The sequence below is a fragment of the Chlamydotis macqueenii genome, chromosome Z (assembly GCF_036417535.1).
Source record: "Chlamydotis macqueenii isolate bChlMac1 chromosome Z, bChlMac1.mat, whole genome shotgun sequence".
NCBI lineage: Eukaryota > Metazoa > Chordata > Aves > Otidiformes > Otididae > Chlamydotis > Chlamydotis macqueenii.
The window spans coordinates 38,384,099-38,398,435 of NC_141593.1; the positions used below are offsets into that span (position 1 = coordinate 38,384,099).

General features: G+C 38.7%; 1 protein-coding gene across 2 annotated transcripts in view; it reads left to right on the top strand.

Annotated features, from left to right (window-relative positions):
• Nucleotides 1-14,337, top strand: part of TRPM3 (transient receptor potential cation channel subfamily M member 3) — a 437,387-nt gene that overhangs the window by 397,165 nt on the left and 25,885 nt on the right. For both annotated transcript variants that reach the window (XM_086771551.1, XM_086771552.1), the window contains 3 exons: nt 614-739; nt 7,431-7,571; nt 12,591-12,719. In XM_086771551.1, coding sequence (XP_086627677.1) covers nt 614-739; nt 7,431-7,571; nt 12,591-12,719 — 396 coding nt within the window. The remainder of the gene's footprint in view (nt 1-613; nt 740-7,430; nt 7,572-12,590; nt 12,720-14,337) is intronic.

The window sequence follows — 14,337 nt, forward strand, 5'->3', positions numbered from 1 at the left end:
GGGTGGAAATGCTCAAAGATTCATAGGAGCTAAAGACTATCTTTTTTCTCTTGTTTAACTTTGTTAGAGGACAAGTAAGTGTGCAAACAGGCAAGAAAAATGATGAAAACATTTTTCAGAATTTTTTATGAATCTGTGGTTATTACCTCTCACACATACACAGATACAGTTTTTAATCCACTGAAGACATTAGCAAGCAGCTGTGCAGCTTAGCTCTTACTAAGAGCTTCTGCAGCTCAGCAGAATTGTGTAAGGAAGGATTTGTTTATATCAGTAACATAGCCTTAGAGGAATAATTTGCACCACAAAGAGAATCAATTCGCTAAAGCGCTGAAAACTATGCAAGTCACTTACTTCTGGTCTTTTGTTCTCAGACTTTGAGAGTTTTTAATTTGGGCAATTATTATATAAGCTATCAGACTTGCCTTAACTTAGTTTGGGTTGCTTTGGTTTGGGTTTGATTGTGATGTCTTTGAAAGGCTTAATACTCAACCCAGTTGGTCAAGGTCAAGATAGAGGCATAGAAGTAAAAGGGATTTTCGTGGTTAATTAAAAAAAAAAAAAAAACACAAACAAAAACAAAAACAAAAAAAACCCAGACTGTTTCCCACAGGCAAACAGCAGGAGCTGCCCACAGGACCCCGTCTGCAGGCAGGCAGAAGGACCTGCCTACAGGACCCAATATGCAGGCAAGCCGAAGGAGCAGCCCACAAGACCCACCTACAGGACCCGTTTGCAGGCAAGAACCTGGCTGTTGGGAGGGACCAGAAGCCAGAACAGCAGCAATGGGCTATTCTCTGCTCATTAGCTATTAATTCCAATTTACTATCCCTGGCTTCTGATCCACTTATGAAGTGCCTGTTCAAATCAAATAAGCACTTTGCAAGCTGCCTTTTTCTTGGCAATGGGAAGAAATTTGGGGAGGAAGTCATTTCCATCTCTCTGCAGTTATCCCAGCTCCTGGTTTCTTGTCTACAATACTGTGTTTCCTTTTTACCTTCTGACTTGTGCTACAAGGAAGTGATGTGTCAACTGGATCTGCTTTTCCAGACAAGTCTTAGATGTTTCCTCCCTTCTCCCTTTCATGTGCTGACAGTCCTATTGCTCTTTCCTGTCATTGACTCTGCCCTTAACTCCTTCAAATTTAATGCATCATTCTAGTGAAGTTTCAGACACTTACAACCTTTTCTATAAAATCAGAACTGTTTCTGTGGAGTCCAGCAAGTTTAGAAACAATATATTTGGTACAATACTGCTGACTTAATATTTCTGCATATAATCTATACTGTGCTTTGGGACTTCTAACAGAGCTTCTTCACTCAGGTGCCCTTCAGTCGTGTGGAGAGATGATTTGCTAGCAAAAAGACCTTTGCATATATTTCTGTGGTTAGATGCCATAGCCAGTTATATTTAGTCACCTTCAGGCACTGTGTCAGGGAAAGTGTTCCCACCTGATGTGTTTTAAATATAGAAAAGTATTTTAGATTGAAGATTTGCATTGTTCCAGCCTTAGTCATAGAATCACAGAATGGTTTGGGTTGCAAGGGACCTTAAAGATCACCTAGTTTCAATTCTCTGCCATGGGCAGGGTCACTTTCCACTAGACCAGGTCACTCAAAGCCCCATCCAGCCTGGCCTTCAACACTTCCAGGGATGGGGCCTCCACAGCTTCTCTGGGCAACCTGTTCCAGTGTCTCACCACCCTCATCGTGAAGAATTTCTTCCTTAAGTCTAATCTAAACCTACCCTTTTTTAGTTTAAAGCCATTACCCCTTGTCCTGTCACTACATGCCGTTGTCAAAAGTCTCTCTCCAGATTTCTTATAGGCCCCCTTTACATACTGGAAGGCAGCTATAAGGTCTCCCCAGGGCCTTCTCTTCTCCAGGCTGAACAGCCCCAACTCTTTCAGCCTGTCCTCATGGGAGTGTTACTCCAACCAGTCTGGCATAAATTAGGTCAGGTCTCTTTTCCACTGATGAGAGAGAGAGGATGCCTGTAAGACTGTTTGGAACTGCTTTTGTGAAGTTTCCCTTTAGCTACATCTATATTAAGAATACCTTGTCCATAGTTCATTAAGATTGATAATTGATTGTGATGTGATATCACAAATGTTTAATCAGTTGCTGAACTCTGGCTCAACAGATCAGTCACTCACCCTAACCATAGCAACTACAGTATTCAGAATGACCTGTGTATTTTTCTTCACATTTTTTTCATTTCAAAACAAATAAATAGATCTTGTGTGTGTGTGTGTGATTGATTACTATAGTTTTCTTCTATTCATGTACTTCATTGGCACATGATTGTTTAAAATATTTTCAAGATGTTTCCATGGTCTGGGTTTCTGAGCTTTGTTCAGCTTAAAGCTTAAACAAACAAAAAGGATGAACTAAAAAGCATGTTGGTCACCTCGAAAGTCCATTTCTGGCAAATAGTGTATCAACCAAACAATATGGCTAGCTCTGTTTCTAATTATTCCCAGTGAATACTTGTCAAGTCTCCATATTCCTGTAATATTACACCCATATGCATTTTTAGAAAAGAACTTCTAAGATAAAGAGATCACATCTAGTTAGGATGTCTTGTGTGTCCTGCACTGCTAAGCCCCAGTGATTAATGATAGGCCAAAAGAGTCAGTACTTCCTCTGGACTGTACTTGTGCAGAGTGGGTGAAGTTCAGAGTCATAGTGATTTTTGCACTATTTTACACCTCATTTGCACAGAATAATGTGATCACACAGACTGCAGCAACAGTGAAGTTAAGTCTCTGCAAGGGTGCATCTGCATACGACTATGTGTTTATTTTATGCTTCTCTCAAAGGATCTGGTGGGGAGCTGAATATTTGGATGTACTATAACAATGTAGTGTTTATTCATGGTAAATTACTTGTTACTCACACCTACTTTTAACTTTATAACAGATACATGAGAGTGCTGGGCATACATATCTTTAACACATTGATGCTAGGCAACAGATTTTCCTTATAGTAGCTACTCACAAAAACACACTTGAATATTGCTCTCATCAGCTGTCCCTCAGCACCAAGGAATTTACCACAATTTATGTGTGGAGCTGCCAGTCATTACTATTAGACGTAGAGGAGTAGAAGAGCACTAAAGTGTAAAGGTCAGAGACATTTTGTATTTGTACAATGTCCTGGCAAGGGCCTTAATGAGTTGCTGACTTTTAGGTCAGTCAGAAAACCCAGAAGTTTACCCTCCTCACATAAGAACATTGATTCTGGAAGCCATAACTGGTAACATCCTTATCCCTATGGAGTGCCTTATTGTTTGGGTATTAGAGTTCCCTAGTAAATAGTCTTATTTCAGAACACAGAGTAACTCATCTAAGTCTTTTAGAAGACATTTCAGTTGTTGTTTTGGTCATTTTGTTCTATTTTTCCACATTAAATAGGAAGTTTGGACTTCCATGGGCATCACTAAGAGTCTGAGTTAGGACTTTTCATGAGCAGCAAAGCTAGTTGTATTGGCCTATGGGCTCATATTATCTCATTTGTAGTATGTATGCTTAGCTTTTTCTCCATGGCAAGAACTAGCCAAATATCATATCACTAAAAATACAGTTCTTAAGGTAGGAAATGTTGAGGACTAGTGTCTTCATGCCCCTGGCCCATCTCACTTGCCCTGTTGGGGGATGGTACTTGCAGCATCTCACATGCCAGCAGCATCACCTCATCTGGAAAATGGCAGTGGGAGACACTGTCGGCGGTCACAAGGCAGAAGTGCTGGCCATCTCTGTAAGGAGGGATTTTGCTCCATTGCTCTGAGGCTTTTGGAAACTCCCCCATACAACCACCACACAAGTGCCGTGGCGCGCTCAGTGTCCTTCACTGTGCTCAGCAGCCCAGATGACTGAGCTCCTGGTACTTCAGCCTTGCTCCTCTGTATTCACCTTAAAGAACCACAGAGCACGTGCAAAATCCGATTTTACACATCTGTAGCTCAAAGGCATTAAACCTTTTTTTCCTACCAGTATTTCAAGGCAGACAATGGTAACCCTAGAACAACTACCATGTAGGTAGCATTTCCATTCATAGCACAGGGTACAATGGGGTACGCAGAGAGAGGTACAGTATATCCACTCAGCTATGTACCATTTCCACACCAGTTCTCTGTGAATACAAGGTACTTCTACATGCAGATTTCACTGAAGATAAAATACGAAGTGCCTATGATCATTCTAGCAGGACTGAAATTCCTCTTATTTAGTTATAAAACAGATAAATATATTATAGAATCATTACCAAATATTAATACAAAAATGCACAACCCAAAACTGTCCTGGTTTGCTATCAGTGAACAGCTCTCAATTACATAAAACAAAATCTGTAAAAAAAAAAAAAAAAAAAAAACAGAATCTTGATTAGGAAAATCTCCACATAAAAACTATGCACACATCAATCCCCTCAGGCTAAATTGATGCAGTTGTACTGTACTTTACAATGTAGTTGAGTTGCTGTAGGGCTTACCTTGCATGACTCATGGTGAATCATGGACAAAATTGTGTATTTGAGAGGGAGATGCCGCCCACACAGAGCAATGTCTTCAGTTATTCCCACCCTATTGCTTCCTCCTCCAAGTGAAAACACATTTGTTTGTATTTGGCATTGCAGCTATTCTGTTAACACAGTCACTTAGGTTATTTCTCTATGTTTCTAGTGGTGAGGGTTTTCAGTTTGTTAATACCATGATACAATTAACAGTTGGGGGCATCAGGTCAAATCTAATCCCCAGCCATCTCGGAGCAATTCCCCATCTGTAGTACGGGGGAGGGGAGAGGCTAGTATTATATGATACAATTAGTTCAAAAATAGTTAAACAAGATAAAATTACAGCATCATTATCAACAAGAAAGCAATAGCAAACAGGAAATCAGCATCCATAAGCTTAAGCATAAATCTAGGTACTGAAATAGCATTATCCTAAAAACATCCTTGATTCACTGTTTCCAGTGAGAGCTAAGGGTGTTACAGAATTAGTGAATTTATCAAATTGTGAACGTTTTAAACTCTGTAAAATAATTCCTTTCACTAAAGCGCGGCACTGCTCATTTGTTAAAGCTGCCAGCATTCATTTTCACTCTGCTGCAAAATTCTTGAGCACCAGAGGACAGCAGAGACAAAGCCTTGGGAAGAGCTACAGAAAATTCTGTAGCACCAGATGGCAGCTTTCCCTAAAACAGTGTCAGGGGGGTAGAGAGAAAAATTAGTACTTTCTTGGACTATAATTTTCCCAAAGCATTCAGATCATATTCCATTTTTTTTTCCCAAATAAACAATTCCTGATATAGATCAGGGAATCACTTTGGTTTTGTAGGCTTCACATAACCATACCTGGGGATCTGTGAAGGCTGTGTAATCTCTGCTGCTATAGTTATGTTTGGTAAGTGTCATGTTCTTGCAGACTATCTCCTTATATAATAAGAACCCTTCTCCTCTGCTTAACAGCCATTTCATCTTTTTCCTTTTTTATGAAACTCTTGGTGGGCTTTCAGTGGGTTTTATGTGCTCTGTGAGAATCGAAAGGAGCTATATTTAGTGCTTTAATATGCATTGTTTTATCTGCTTTTATTGCAATGAACTTAGAAACATGCAAGCATAAAAAGGAAAAGGCAATTGGTAACCTCATCAAAGCAGGCTGCCTGTGTTCAGGACCTGTGTCCTGAATCTTTGTTCTATTTTATTACAAATGTACATGGTAACATCTGTGCATAATCAAATTCAAGACTACAAGGGACCACATACAAAGTAACAGTACAACAGGAAAAAACTAACTGCATAAATTAAATGAAAGAGAAATACTAGGCAGGAGCCATCTAGGACCATATACAGTCCTAATAATGTGAAAAATACCTACAGTGACTGAAAGAGAAAAAATGCCATTACAAATTACTATTTTACAGCACCAAAGACTTGTATGAATAGCTCCACATGAGGCCTAGAGGAAGGAAGAAAAGGAAAGATTGTGGGTCTTACTTGTAAATACGTGAGAAGTGCATCTCCTGTTCCTGCAGGGCACTAGGACCAGATCAAATAGCTCACCTGAAGCTGATTAGTTAAGTATGTGCTGAACTCCTGTTGAATCGGAGAGCACAGAGATAGATAAAAGAAAATCATCTTTATTGAAAGACAGTATATCTAACATCTAATTATTCTCTTCAGGGGCTTAGTTTTCCATGGTTTTAAGTTGCAGATGAGAACAATGTTATATTCAGGGATGGTGAAAGTTTGCTTCAGTTAACACAAAAGTATGAAAGCGCATTGATCTACTTATAGAAAAATATTATAGAACCATATAAGTAAAAGCATCATGGTGCAATCCCTGCGTACTCAGGACAGTTGTATCTCAATTCTTGCAATTGCTTTCATGTGCAGGAGTGCTACAATCTATAGGGGCTGCCACAAACTAGATAGTAAGAACTTGCTCAGGGCACAGGGACCTGAAATCCACTCACAAAAGAACTGTTTCAGAAAGAACATTTAATGGGTTGCACTGTGCTCTAAATACAAAGAAACACCTTCCTTTAAGCATTAACTTCAGTGAGTATATAGTTCAGTCATTCCTTTCACCTCTCTGCAGCTGACCATGAAGTTAAGAGTATATAAAATATTACCGTCTTTTGCCTGTTAAGTTTGCACTTACATCTGAGAACTTCTCAAGTATGTGTTTCTGGAGCTCAGCATAGCTCTTCAGTTAAGTCTGAATTACAATGGTAACAGTGAGATCAAGCCTAATAGAGACAGTGCATGAGCAGTCTGGAACTTCATTATAGAAGAAGCTACAATCACGTAGAAGGATCTTTCAATCAAAGGCCTTCATGCTGCAGTGAACTCTACTGGTCAGTCTTCTACATCCATGTGAAGTTCACTGTGGGATCATTGCCTGTGACAGATCCAGTGATCAGCGTAAAAGGAGTCACTGGCTTCATTGCTTCCGGTCCAGCGACTGCCAACTCATCTTCCCCCTGCTGTTCTCTCTCAGTCTCAGCCTTATCAACTTCTCTCTGTTTAAAACCAAAACTTTTCTGTTTTCTGTGTGCATATTTTTATTGTATAGAAGTACACCACAAAAAGTTGTTGTCAGGTAAAAATTTTGCTGTCCATACAGCAAAAAGGAGAAATGTTCTCCCCATCTCATTTTTTGTTCACCAGTCAAGGATTTCACACTGATGCTGACAGTTGCTGCCAAAGCATTGCATTTTCGGTTTGCAAAGTATTAAACAGCAGCTTCCCTGTAAAAAAAAAAAGATGATCTGAGAACAAAGCATTTTACACCTAGCTATGGTCACCTGGTTTTGTCTAAAGATCAAGAAATCAGAGAAGTTTTGAATACTTTCCTTTTGAAATTTCAAAAAATATCTTAATTTGTCTTTCACAAAGAAATAAACACAAAAATGTCCTTTCTTGTAGGCAATGCTGGGACGAGGGAATGGAGAATCCTCAAGAAAGAAAGAGGAAGAGGAAGTACAGAGCAGGCACAGACTGATCCCTTTTGGAAGAAAGATTTATGAGTTCTACAATGCTCCCATCGTTAAATTTTGGTTTTACACAGTAAGAAATCTTCCTGTCATATTGCTACTGTTCGGACGAATACTGAAATTGAATTAAGGTCACCTTGTGTCTTTCATTAAAAATCTTCATCTTACCCATAAATAGTTTAATAAAAATCTTTTGTGGAGGTCAGTTAGCACTTGCAGACCTGTCTAAGACTTTTAAAGACTACCATTTCATGCACAAAGTTAATGGTTAAAATTTGAATTACTGTGTATGTGTTCCTTCTGATACAACAATAAGTGGCAGTTTGCTGCAGTCAGTGTTCCCAAGGAACTCCCTGTAGGAAAACTCCCGGTATGAGAGCTCCCAATAGTAAGCCCAATGGGACATTGGGCTGAATCAGGATATTGAATTGTATAATAATAGATGAAAAAAAAAGAAGCAAATAGAGCAGCACATCTTTTCTTGGAATATTTTTTCTTTGTTCTGTTTTGACTAGTCTGCAGAGTGTCTCTCAGAGAAAGTGTTTGTGTAAGTACCCACAAGTTAACAAAAGCATGAGTAGCAACTATTGTACATTTTTCAGGGACAAATTATGTCAAATCAGTATAACCTCCCTGTGTTATAAAGAAAGTACCTCTGCAGATGGAGAAAAAAAAAAAAAAGTCATATATTTTGACTAAAATAAGACAATGTCAAAAACTTTACAGGGTATTCTCACAGATAAATTAATAACTGCTATATTAAAGTTACTATGTGAATACAAAGCTTTTTGGCAATTAGTCCTCAAGAGTAAACATTAATTATTCATTATCAAGCTGGAAGTAGGTATTGGAGAGGATTCCATTAAGGTGTTTCCTATATCTGATGCTATCTGATATTTTCATTCAAAACTTGGGTAATGGGGTAGAGATTACTTATTAAATTTGCAAATTGCACTAGAACATAGAAGGATGAGATCAAAAAGTACAGTGAACACAAAAAGTAATCCTTCCAATCTCCCTGACTGGAATATTCCATCCTAGTTCAGCTTCTGCATCATGTGACAAGTATGGACTAGCTTGAAGGACACAAAAAAAAGAACAAGAAAAAACTTTCAGAAGGTCTGTAAAACATGACTTAAGAGGAAAGATTTAAGGAAGTGAGGTTGTTTTGTCTGGAAAAAACTCTCCAGAAGGAATGTAATAATTTTCAAATATGTATAAATAGCTGCAGAGAGGAACAAAGTGGAACAATGTCCAAGTCCTTGCTGCATAGTACAAGAAGTAATGGTTTAAATTGCAGCAAGACAGTTCTAGATAAGATGTTAGGAAACTGTTTCTAACCACTCTGAGAAGTACTCTTACAAACTATGTAAGGAGATGACAGTTTTTCCATTATTAGTGATTTCTAATTCTGTCTTATCATAACATATATCCACTATGGTACACTGTAATTAATGCTGCCTCAGCATCGTGGAATTGGCCAGATTATTTCAGATGGTCCTTCCATCTGAAGTTATATTTTCCATCATTCTCATGAATGCACAGTAAATCACAAAGAATGCATCCTTCTGTAGATGACTTCTTGTAAGAAAAATTGTCTTACTGAGATCCAGACAATATGTCTACAGGCAGCAGGAGCAACTCACATCAACAGAGACTAAACTGTGGTGGACAGCTTATGCTAGCAAATAGCTCCAGCTTGGCAACTTGGAGTAACTACTTGCTGAACTGTGTGGCCGTTGAACATTAATCAGGCCAATGAGTTTAGAAACTGCTCATCCGCAGCCTAGTCTCATTATCAATTGCAACACGTATTACACGTAACCAGAAAAGTCTTTACACTGTAAACAGAAAGAAGCATCCTGGATGTCCCTGTTAGTTCAATTCTGAAATGGGAGAAAAAGATCAATATTGCATTTCCATTTAGACCTATTTTTACAGTTTTATGTCCTAAGGCAGGTCTCAATCAAGGTCACTTATTAAAGCTGGATCTTGGCAATACTGAACTTGAAAAGCAAATTAAGGTGGATTCTGGCTGCAGTGCTTGACCAGTTGGGTATATTGAGAAACTCCTGGAGACTAAAAGCAAAACAACTTCCAGATGAAAGTTACAATTGCACAGCTGATCAACCTTTACAAGCACATAGGCAGAAATACTAATCATAGATTACAAAAAAAAAATCCTCTAAATCTTACATTCCACAGTCCAAAATGTAAGAAAAGTTACTATACTTATGGCTATTGTATGGCATTTAAAATAATTTTATTATTCTGTATCTACCTATCTGCTATTACTCTATAGCTTATACCCACCTTCATTCTTAAAATACACAGAAGTAGGTTAAATGTGGGGATGTTTGAGTAAGTAACATTTTGGCTCAGCAGATAAGCGAAACTAAACAGCTTTTTCTCAACCAGAAAAACTTTAGCCTTTCTCTCTGAATGTGCAGTAGTTGCAAAAGTCAATTCCTGTGTTCTGTTTTGTGGGTGTTGCACTGAAAACCGTGACTCAAAGGTTTCATGTCACAGATTACTTGAGGAGAAGAGGATGATCTTCCCCTTTTAACTACTAGATTTAGGCTGAGATGCTAGCAGGTGTAAAAGGCCATATTTCTACCTCTTCTAAGGAGGAATAGCTGCAGAGCGAATTGAATCCTGAGTAAGAGTCACCATCTAAACATCAAAACAGCTTTGCCCTAAGGTTTGCATTTTGGGACCACTTCACTTTATAATCATTTTATTATTACAATCAGTGAGAAAAGGGGACCGTACTCCTTCTGGTACAATTTCCAAGTTTGTCCCTTACCATAATGAGTATCCAAATATTTTCTATAGAATGGGACAGCATCCACAGGAAGGCAGGGAGCAACCCTCCCCAGAAACTTCTTAACAGGCATTCCTCTCCTTAGTTTCTTCAGGTACTGCCCTCAAGGGTGAAAATGGCAGCCCCTAGCTCTTTTTCAAACCATGTAAAAGCAAGAAAAAGAGGGTTCAGCTACTTGTAAAGCAGCACTTTCAAAGAATCTTGTGTACCAGCATGGACAGCTGTACTGAGGTTTGACCACAGTGTGGGATCAGAACATCCTCCTAGAAGGCAGGAGCAAGTTACAGGAGGCAAAAGGAGGCTGTCACTTACTATCTGAAGGGCTTGTTTCTTGAGTTAAAGTGCTGCAGTTTCACCGTCATTTTATTCTTAAATCAAATATGCCTTTTTTCTTTTTTTTTTAAAGCAAAAAAATTCAGCAATTTTCAGTACATTTGGATTGACCAAAAAAAGTAAAAAAAAAAAGAAAGAACAAACCCAAAAAGCTGCAGCACCTCAAAAGAAAACCAAGAAGAAGCAAAAACCCCTGATTACACTGAGGGTCTTGTGGTTTCTGTCATCTTTGTAACCGTAATGTCCCTGTTCTTTTGCCATACTTTATTGCAAATGCTCACCAAAGGCTGCTGAGTCAGACCAAATTAATAAGATTTGCTGATAATTAATAATAAGATCTAAGAGGAGGAGTGTTAGGTGTCAGTATCACCTGGCTTTTTGCACTGTAGTAGAAGGTGTTATTTCAGCTAGGGATGCGTGCGTCCAGTTCTGCCTGCCCAGACAGAGTTTCTGCAGACTCAGCTGACACTCTAGATGCTGACCTAAGTCAGTATTGCTTTCCATTTCCTTTAGGACTGTTAAGGGAAGACCAGTCGCTAGACCTGAGTGCTGCCATCCATCATCACGTGCAAACTGAAAGACAAATGAGATCATTTCCTCCTCTGTTTTAAGTAGACAAGAAGCAGTGGTTCAACTGGCTGTCTTCTCTGTACTGATAGTTAAGGCCAATGTAAATAATTCTCTTGAATGTCCTTCAAACCAGCAACTGGAAGAAAAGCCAGGACCCTGTGGCTTTTACACAGAGTAGAAGTGATGTTCTCTAACAAATACAGCAGGACTATAAATCCTGTTCTGTGAGATTCTGAACACTGAAATAATCCTGTCCAAAAGTCTCAGGGCCCTCTGTGGTTGTTTCATCTTAAGTCTGACCCCAAATACACAATAGTTACAAGCAACATGCCATTGAGAGAGAAAAACTGTGTTGAAATACAGATGTATGGAATAAGCTTTCTGCCACAATGCACACAGCTGAATCATCTCTTCTCTGATTTAAATTTGGCTTACGATGCATTTTCTTTTAGGGCTGCTGTTTGAAAGGCAAAGTATACAGGCAGTTGGATTCTGGCCACCACAAACTCCAGCCACAGCCATTCACCCTTGCTACAGCCTGTGCTCCACTGTGACACTCAAATTTTATGAACTTGATGATGCAGTTTGCCTGTCTTGTCTTTTTTTTGACTCACCATTTCATTGCATTCAGCATATAGAAAAAAGGAAAAAGAAACTAAAAACATAATCCACACTTTCCACTGTGTCAAAAATTAAGCAAAAGGGTTGATATATTAAAGAAGGAAAAGCAAAACAGTTATACCTAAAAACTTGCAAAAAATGTAAGGCAAATGAATGCATGGCTATGCCTGGCTACTTGCTGCAGCAATATGAGTAGGAGTAGCAGTGTTTTGGGGAGGAATCATGGTATAGGTTAGGTCAATACTATGCCAGGTAGGAAGAGCTCTATAAACACCTAAAATCTTCTGGGCTCCAGGCCAGGATTGTGCAAAAAGGATTTGGAATGCCAAAGTCAGCCTAAGCTAGATGAGCAGAAAAAAAAAAAAAAAACACAGAGGAAGGATGTTAGAGAAGTAAAAGGTGTTAGGAGCAGATGAGGGAGAAATCCACACATAGGTAACTTAGTTTCATAGTTGGCATAGTGGTATCAGAGTTCCCGTAACTGTGGGATGATCCAGGGGGACTGCATTAATACAATTTTGTTGTGGAGGCAGATGTAGCTGGGGTTTGTGCATGTATTTTGCAGAACCTACACTGTATGTGATTTAATATAAGCTTTTTCAGACAACCCAGAATACTATCTGATTGTTCTTTTTTCTGTTTAACTCTGGTTACAGTGGAATTAGGAATAACAAATCATACCCATGAAACTGGTTCAGTCGTATAAATATAGTGACTATTGATATTGGTTTTGTTTCTTTACAGCTGGCATATATAGGTTACTTGATGCTGTTCAATTATATAGTGTTAGTGAAGATGGATCGCTGGCCATCTACACAGGAATGGATTGTCATCTCATACATTTTCACTCTGGGAATAGAGAAGATGAGAGAGGTAATATCACTTCAATGACGAAAGACAGAAAAAAAAAAAATAAGCCTGGGTTTTTTTCATTTTAATATTGGTTTTTATTTTTTTCTCAGGATAATTTTTGATGAATAGGCTTATCATAATTTTTTTTTTTCAGAAATGCAGGTAGATTGTTAAAAACATGGCACTAATAATCTGTCTTCCTCCATTTTAAAATCAAGAATATCTCTCTTTCTTTCTCTTTCTTCTACTGAGTTTATCTGTTCGGATTTAAGTGTAATGCACATTCAATAGCATTCACAAGCATGGGGCTCAGTTACATTCCCTGAAATGTTGCCCAGAAAATGAAGCATGTTTCAGGGAGAGGAAAAGGAGATACGCTACAACAGAATGGACACGGAAACATGATGATAGCATGACAACCAAAGAGCCCACATTCAGATCCCCACCTCACCTCAAATAGAATTCATTCAAAATTTACAGCTGTTCTGTCTGTCCAAGTATCTCATGCAGAGGCTTTAAATAAAACCAGTTGTATCTGGGGAGAAATTTAGATCCACATTGAATATTGCAGCACATTTCTAATAGGATTTCCCCCTTTTAATCTTGAAAATTTTTGCTAATTATGCCAAGCAATAGCATGCATCTCCCTAAACGTCCTAAAGCAGACATGTAGATCAGAGACAGTGCATTTAAGGTGGCACTCAGACTATAGGCAGAGTGAAGTTGTTCTGCCATCCCCTGCCCCTTATGGTCTCTCCCACTTGCAGCTACCGCTGCGTACTTTTCACTTAACCAAATGTGCTTTTATTCCACAATGACACTAGAGGCCAAATTCAGCCCTAATGTGAGTGGGAGCGAGTTCTGTTGACCTCAGCTGAAACAGCACATTTGTACCCCTAGGCTGAATTTGTTACTATCTGCATTTGTATTTTCTGCAGCAAATGCTTTTGAGGACTAGACTAAAAATGGTCTTGCAACAACCACTTAGGCTTCACAGACAGTTTTCAAACATTGTACAGTAAACTTTACATTATAAATAAAAAGAACAGAGGAACAGACACTTCTTGTGTGGCCTATAATGAATGTACTTCACTAACCAAAAGAAAAAGGAAAACAGCGGCAGTAGCCCCACGAGGGCTCTGCAGTACTGATGGGGACAAGCACCACTGGCTCAGTAGGTGGAAGGCTGCTGGCAGGAATAGGGTGTGCCATTTTTGTCTAATCATTCACCCCAAATTGTCCTTTCCACAAAAGTTTATCAGGAGCATTTGTCAGAATGGATTTCTAAGCAGATGTTTGAGATTGCTCACAGGAGATGAGCCTAAAATTCATTCTGAAAATGAATTATAAGAAAATTATAAGAATGGCATTTGTCTTTTTAAAGAACTGTATGAGTCTGCTCAAATGTTCTCAGGTTAAATATAGAAAATTAGAACAGCTTGTTAACTCACTAAAAGCTAGGAATTCTTCATAGAAATCACTTAAGGAATAGTTTCAACTGTAATTCGGGAAAACAATCAAGTCTCCCAAATGATCCTGCAGATAGAATGATGATAAATTCATAAGGTAAGATTAATTATTTTTGTGAATTATATTTTCAGCTGTGGAACTTAATTTCCAAAAACAGGTCCAAGTAGTA